Source organism: Phaseolus vulgaris, chromosome 6, assembly GCF_051622355.1.
Source record: "Phaseolus vulgaris cultivar YP4 chromosome 6, ASM5162235v1, whole genome shotgun sequence".
In the NCBI taxonomy this organism is placed as follows: Eukaryota; Viridiplantae; Streptophyta; class Magnoliopsida; order Fabales; family Fabaceae; genus Phaseolus; species Phaseolus vulgaris.
The window spans coordinates 24,829,451-24,837,062 of NC_143503.1; the positions used below are offsets into that span (position 1 = coordinate 24,829,451).

The following is a 7,612-nucleotide window of genomic DNA, read 5'->3' on the forward strand; positions in this document are numbered from 1 at the left end:
TGAATTATAAAAAATAATTAGTGTATAAGTTCTATAATTGGTGGTGTTAAATTATGAATAATCCACCCTTTAATTTAAGATGTAGATGAATTTTTATTAGTAAAAAAAATAAATAAATAGAAACTATTTAAGGGTCATCTGATTTTTATAAAAAAATAAATTAAAAGAATTAAAATCACACATCTCTACTTGTCCCAAACATTCAGTAAAACATAGTAAAACACCAACCAAAACATAAATCCGGGGATATTCATAACTCACATAAAAAAAACATAAACAAACCACTAAAATAATGAGACCCCTTTACAAATAATTCCACACATGATTTCAGAATAAGTGAATACTGCAGGTTTTTCTTTACATGTAATCCAAGTCTAAGTTTTTCTTTGTACCACTGCAAAGACCTCTAAATAATCAACTCTCTTATTCTTAAAAACACTTCTATGTTTCCATATTTCACCTACAAAAGCAATTCACACTCCCATACTCTGAATAGTGAACCAGTCACATTAGAAGGGCAAAACATCATGAGGTGTACCTTAGCAATCTTACAACCCAGCCAAGACAAACACAATTCCAAAATTCTCCAAGCAATCTTACACTTAAAAAAGAGATGACTAACAGTCTCCTCTTCCCCACCACAACTCACACAAACTACTTACCAAGATCACTCCTTGCCTCAACAGATTATCCTTTATTGTTATCAGCACCCTCCAAGCTATAACTTGTGCAAATAGGAGGGACTTAACCTTCTAAAACCTCTCGAAAGGACCCTATCTCCACCTCGTACCTCTTTCTTCAAAGAATTATAGGTAGATTTCACAGAGAAGCTAAGCTTTTCATCATCCCTCCAAATCTATTTATCCACGACGCTCTCCCTCTCTGCAACTAACTTCTTATAGTCCAAAAGACCCATCAATTGAGCAACCTGATCCTCTTTCCACTCAAACATGTTTCTCCTCCATGTTATCCACCCACGTATCTTCCTAGAACCTTACATTCTTCCCATTCCCTAACGCCCACCCAATTTTATCTTCAAAATCACTACCCCAACCCTCTAATTTCCAAGCCCTTTTTAAGTCTCTCCACCAAAGGGATTCCTTATTACTTGTGACCTATGTAACACAGACACTCATATGATACGAATACGGATATTGATACGGACAAGAAAATACGTATAATATCTAAAATGTAGGATACGGGGACACATATCTATATAATATATAATTATGAATTATATAAAAGATTATGTGCACAAGTATATTTCAAATTTTTTTGTAGCAAAAAGATGTTTCTCATGGTTGGTTCAAAAGGATTTGTTCCTTATTTTTGTATTTCTCTTTTTTAAAATTGTATTAGAATCGTGCTATAATTGTACCGATACGCGTTTTACGAATGTCGTATGAGTGTCAGTGTCCAATACATGTGTCCGACATAGACACACCATTTAAGAGGAGTGTCCGAGTCTCATAGTTTGTGACTGGACTCTTTAACCTCCTCCAGTCGTCATACTTATTAAGATATAGATGTTGTGAAATGCATATAGAAAGGACAAAATTTGAGCTAACACTATAAAAAAATTATTAAATAAAAATTAATTTTAGAGATAAAAAATAATTAATTACTATATTGACTAGTTTTAATATTATTTTATAGACTAAAAAATGTATTAGTATTTAAAATAGTTTTTATTATTAATAAAATTTATAAAATAGTTTTTATTATCAATTTAAAAATTAATTTAAATTTTTATTAATAATAAAAAATATTTTAAATACTAATAATTTTTTTATTCTTTAAAATAGTATTTAATTTAATAAATATGATAATTAATTATTTTTTATTTTTAAAGTTGAATTTTATTTAATTATTTTTTTGAAATATAAGTTATTGAGTTATATATTATACATATTTATTTTGATAATGATAATAATAAAGAAGCTAAATTCATCTCCTAATGGCTGTAAGGTTCATCATTAATTATGGATTCAGAAGATTTGATAATGGAGGCGTTTATGGCAACACGTCATGTTTCCATATGTAAGAAAATGCAACCAATCCATGGAAGAATGTGACATTCAGAACTGATTTTCCCCAAAATTAGAATCCAAGTGGCCAAAGTTAGTGTCTCTATATTTCTTCAAATTCAAATGAATCACTCTCTCATCTCTCCAACAAAGAATGTATGATTATTCTTTTTTTTAGTCTGTTGCTGGTAAAATAATTAACTTCAGTTGTCCTAAAAATAAATATTTACAGAACATTTTTCACTATAAAAAAATTTATTAAAAAACAACTAAATTTATAGATAAAAAAAATAATTAATCAATTATATTGATTAAATTAGATGTTATTTTAAGAATAAAAAATAATTAATATCTAGAATGGTTTTTATTATTAATAAAAATTTATAAATTAGTATTTAAATTAGTTAGTAAGATTTTAATTACTAATATTTTAAATTTAAAATTAATCTATAAAAAAATTAATAGAAATTAATTTAAAATATAATATAGTTAAAAGCTAAAATCTTGACCATTAATATCAATTTAAAATTATTTTATAAATTTTTATTAATAATAAAAAAATATTTTTAAATACTAATAATTTTACTAGTTTATAAAATAATTTTTAATTTCATTTAATAATTAATTATTTTAATCTCTAAAATCAATTTTTATTTAATAATTTTCTTATTTCATGTCAACATTAATGTATAAAAATGGTACATCAATTTGAATAACTTTTCGTATATAATTTCTTATAATTTTATCTTTTATTGTGACAATGTTCGGATAATTATTAACGTTTCCACTAGTGTAAATAGTGTTTTTGTAATTTTAGAATGTGTTTAATATTTTCCTTGCCTAAAAGTCAAAAGCTGGTTAGGTTTTTACTTTTTTTTAAAATGATTTAAACCCTTCTTAAGAACGTAATGATATAAAAAAAAGTATTTTTTAAGGGTTACATAGATTTAGTTATTACCAGTTAACAAGAATCCGTTGTAGTCTAGTTGGTTAGGATATTCGGCTCTCACCCGAAAGACCCGGGTTCAAGTCCCGGCAACGGAATTTCATTTTCTTTTTTTTCACAATACTTTTTTTTTTCACAATACTTGTTTTTTCACAATACTTGTTTTTTCACAATACTTGTTTTTTCACAATACTTGTTTTTTCACAATACTTGTTTTTTCACAATACTTTTCTTTTCACAATACTTTTCTTTTCACAATACTTTTTTTTTTCACAATACTTTTTTTTTCACAATATGTTTTTGAAAAAATAAAACTCTATCATGATATTCATCTCAAGACTTTCTCTACACACGTTACACCTTATCCATGAGTGATAGTAGATAGTTGCAGAAAACATATGTATGATAACAGTTGGTAAAATTATAAATAAATTACAATAGGAACTCACTGAAAAGTAAAGTTATTTTGTAAAGAAGGTATACAACATAAAGGAAACTGTTATACTATATGTTTAGGTCCAAATTGTTTGAAACATTATTTTGAAACACATAAAATTGAACTCAGGTATTATCTCCAAGCTAAACAGGTTGAAGGTGTGGCATAAACCCTCCATGCTAGCCATCACACATGAACTAGTTCATCATGACTCCAGTGTTCCATTTGAGTGTTCCTCACCTGCAAAAGTGGAGGTTCCATTTGCCAACCGGTTCATGCTGTTGGTAGAATAATTTGAATATGGTGAGTGTGCAGAAACAGGACTGCTTCGTGAATACCGGTTCTGCGCGACTGTGCTGCTCCTGGTTACTTTCAGACGAGCCTTCCTACCCTGAATGAAGCATTCAAGCATTTCCATGGTAGGAAAATGACACATGTGAGAAAACCACAAGGCTCAAATGCATGCATGTTTGGAGATTAAAAAACAAATAATTTCAACTTTTAATTAGTGTACATGGATTAACCAATAACATAATATACTGGTGTAAATCAAGTCATTGATTTCCATGTTTTTCTCAACAGTTCCACTTGTAGTTTTTCTTGATCTTAGTCTAACAGCAAGACCCCTTTTTGATCTTTCATGATATTCTCCACTTACGCTACATGGTATTATGAATATATATAGGACTAATTTGTTATAGAATTAAAGAAGTGATTTTTTTAAAGATTACAAAAAAAGAAAGAAAAGATAATTCATGTTTATGTACAATCATAAAAAACGCTTTCAAGAAAGAAAGAAAAAAACAGCTGATTTTATGAGAAACTATTCAAAATAACTTCTGGTTTTAATTTAATTAGATTTTAGATTCTTTTCAGTTTCTGATTGTTCTGAAAAGCTGAAATCAATGAAGGGAAAACTAGAACATTTGAGGAAATAATTTAATAAGACAAAGAATTGTAGAAGATAAAAGAATAACCTTCCCCATGCACTTCTCCAAATGAGGAGCAAATCTCCCAGCCATGATTGATCGACCACAATTCATGCACTGAAATATTTCATTTGCCACAGGAGGATGAGTTTGTCCGAATATGTCAACCACATACTTGCCATTTGCTTCACTACTATTACTAGGATCAGCCACCCTAACCCTGGCTTGTGCTGACAGCTTCAATTCTTCATCTTCTTCTTCCAAATTAGAATCTAGTCCAAGCCTTGCCACTCTGTGACACTCTGATGCCACATCAACTATGATGGAATCAAGGAGATCCAAGAGAAAGTGAGATGAAAGCTGCAAAACATCCCAATATAAGCAAATAACCATCAAAATATATATAATAGAAAAAAACATGTGTACTTTAAATGTTTCAATTCACTGAGACATAAATAATTACTTTAGGCACATGCATGTGAGAGTTAATCCACAATAGAAAGAAACACAAATATGATTAAGGTATTCTACTAAGACTAGTATCTAACACCACTTAGTGTATTTGATTTTTTTAAGGAAACAAATAAGGGGAGAAGAGCGGCATATACTATTTCCTCCATCCTTATTCTAAAAGAAAGATATTATATCAGACACATAGGTTCGATGTTGAAGATAGACTCCCCACTTCATGCATCATCGAACCATCTTTCTCTGGAAAAGAAAACAAAAAAACAATTGATGAATTTTGCAGGGAATCCTGATGAACAGGGTCTGAAAGTCATGCTTCTGCAGCACAATATAACGAACGTGAAACAATTTGATGAATTCACAACTCTTCTTGCTTTATTAGACTATTGCTGTCATCTACATGAAAATGTCAGTTTTGTCTTTTAATCCAAAATTTCTTCTTCCATTTCATTATTGATCTTATTATCATCTTTATCTTGTTGATCATAACCAAGGGGAAAAAGTATCATTCATAGGTATGTTATGTTTCAACATTATATTTTCAGCAGTTAATTTTAAAGGAGGGGAAATAAGGAACAGGAAAAGAAGAACGAACACAAAGTCATAGAACGGAGTTTACTCATCAACAATTTCTTTTTTGACAGGGATTCCTAAATTATAACTACCAGTACAACCCCAAAACTTTTCAGGAGAATGTAAACTGAAAGTTGAAATGCACCCAAACATTGTTTGCAACAAAAGTTAGTTGGAAAGCGAAATGTGCTAGGAATTTGCATAAAACTCTATCATTTAATTATTGCTGCACTCATAGGAGCATGTCTACTCAGAATTGAAGAGCACACCTGGGAATGTTGCGACAAGTCTTCCTCCTTAGGAACAGACATGAGTCTTGAATAAGGCTTTTGGATCCTAATCAACACCAATTGCTGGTGAAAGTCAAACGACTACAAAAGCTTTAAGAAAGTATAAAATAAATAAGACAAGAACTGAAGAGCCAAAATAATAACAAAAGGAAACAATATGACATCTGCGTGATCTGAACCTATTGTTAATAGTTAATTTGATTTTGATCTTTCAAAATATGCCAAGACATCATTGAAAAATTTCTAAAGACAGTAAGACATTGTACATGCTTAAGAAGGCATGGGCTGGTCCTGAAACACAGTGATAAAAATTTCAGTGTAAAGTTCAACCAACAGACTCTAGGAAAATAAGAATCATGATGAAAAGAAAATACAATCAGTTAAAAGAAAAAGTTGCGACTTCAGGAATTAAATTGAAAATGTATCATCTAGATATAATCAACGAGGATAAAAAAAGAAACAAGGATTACTCCGAGTAATTTGAGTATGAAGTGATTGACAAAGATAGTCATAAAATTTGATCATCATCATTGCTAAGTGTCTATACACACAAAAAGTGGTGGAGGATTTAATTCAACACTGACAACAAAATACAGTTACCATAACCCTGGAATATGTTCATCATATACATTATACATCCTTTGTCTCAATTTCAGCCAAGGTCTCTGTATTAACTTTTGTCCCTTTCATTATTCAGAGTTAGAATGACCTATCAATTTCCAGTTTCACAAAAATATTCATTCACAAACTTAAAATCCACAATCTTGAAATTCTTCTGAATCATAGAATTTGGGTTTGAATCAAACTAAACTCTACAAGATCAACTTTTAAGGTAATGGTTGGCTCTTATATACTTTAATTTGACAATATTACTAGTTGATATTGAATTTTAAACACCCCTCTCTTATTTAAGGACTTATGTTAAGGACTGAACATTTCGACTAGGAATGGACATCAATAGATGATCTGATGACAGGTAGTTTGATAGGCTCAACGACAATTGGTTTGACAACTCTTACATCACCTTAGAGTTTCAATTTAAGTCTAACTTAACCTTTGGAAAACGGTCTGTGAGTGTTAACCTCCAGTTACATTAATTTGTCTATATCATTAATGTGGAATCTCTAACACTGATCTCCACTTCAACGTAATAAACCAGAAAAAAAAGACCAACTTAATCATTCTCAACCTAAACATCAACAATCACAAATGGAGAAATATCTTGCAATCTATCTGATCCAATGTAATTTCAATTCACTTGACATATTCCATTTCTTTTTTAACTTTACTTATGGGACAGAAAGAGGCCAGCTATTTCAATATCTCAACCAGACAGAATTTTCTTTCGCTGCAAGTATATGAAAGAACATACTCTCCACATTTTTCAATCTCTCTGATATCTAGTTCAACCCCCAACACGCGATCACAATTTTAACATTTAAAATCTTAAATTGACCATTGCTTCCTAACATGGAGGTGACAATTACACTCAACAACCAAAGTGATGCATAATTGATCACAACAAAAATTAAAAAGATAAAAAAAACAATTACCCTCATACCAAGAATAACTAACTGACACCAATCACCGCCAAAGTGTTCAAAAAGTCCAGAGCAGAATGATACATTCAAGAAATTTCCAGAAACCAATTAAGAGTGAACTGCAAAAGGTGTAAAAGATTGCAAAGAAACAAGAAGGAAGAGCGTAACTAGAACAGAAAGAAAAAAGAATAGAGCTTGAAGTGACAGATGAAGCAAAGTTTGAACCTTTATGATCGTGGAGAGAGAGACAGAGAGAGATCACGGGGAATCGTCGAAAGGAGAAGCGAGGGCTAATGGTGATTCTGTGATTCACAGTACCAACCCCTCAACTGGGCTCTCATTGGGTACAATTTCTAAAAAGTCAAAATTTGAGGGCTAGAAAATAAATTTTGAAAGTACATT

At 30.5% G+C, this 7,612-nt stretch overlaps 1 protein-coding gene and 1 non-coding gene across 13 annotated transcripts; one reads left to right on the plus strand and one right to left on the minus strand.

The window, feature by feature from the left end:
- The first annotated feature begins 2,998 nt into the window (after window positions 1-2,998).
- On the plus strand, window positions 2,999-3,071 carry TRNAE-CUC (transfer RNA glutamic acid (anticodon CUC)). The gene has a single exon. It is a non-coding gene; the product is annotated as a tRNA-Glu (tRNA).
- Window positions 3,072-3,358: 287 nt separating this feature from the next.
- LOC137831497 (SAGA-associated factor-like protein) lies at window positions 3,359-7,612 on the minus strand. Of its 12 annotated transcripts, none has more exons than XM_068639199.2 (5): window positions 7,436-7,574; window positions 7,231-7,329; window positions 5,649-5,715; window positions 4,387-4,698; window positions 3,359-3,800 (listed from the first exon to the last, which is right to left on the minus strand). In XM_068639199.2, the coding sequence occupies exons 3-5, from the start codon at window positions 5,688-5,690 to the stop codon at window positions 3,615-3,617; spliced, it is 540 nt and encodes a 179-aa protein (XP_068495300.1). In that variant the 5' UTR covers window positions 5,691-5,715; window positions 7,231-7,329; window positions 7,436-7,574; the 3' UTR covers window positions 3,359-3,614. The 12 variants fall into 12 exon arrangements, with proteins under 12 accessions (XP_068495300.1, XP_068495299.1, XP_068495297.1 ...); XM_068639198.2 differs by having other exon boundaries at window positions 5,649-5,732; XM_068639196.2 differs by having other exon boundaries at window positions 5,649-5,750.

Coding starts and splice junctions, on each gene's coding strand:
- LOC137831497 (XM_068639191.2), bottom strand. Junction 4,699..5,648: donor ACTTGTCGCAACATTCCCAG/GTGTGCTCTTCA, acceptor GATGTTTTGCAG/CTTTCATCTCACTTTCTCTT. Junction 3,801..4,386: donor TGGAGAAGTGCATGGGGAAG/GTTATTCTTTTA, acceptor TGCTTCATTCAG/GGTAGGAAGGCTCGTCTGAA.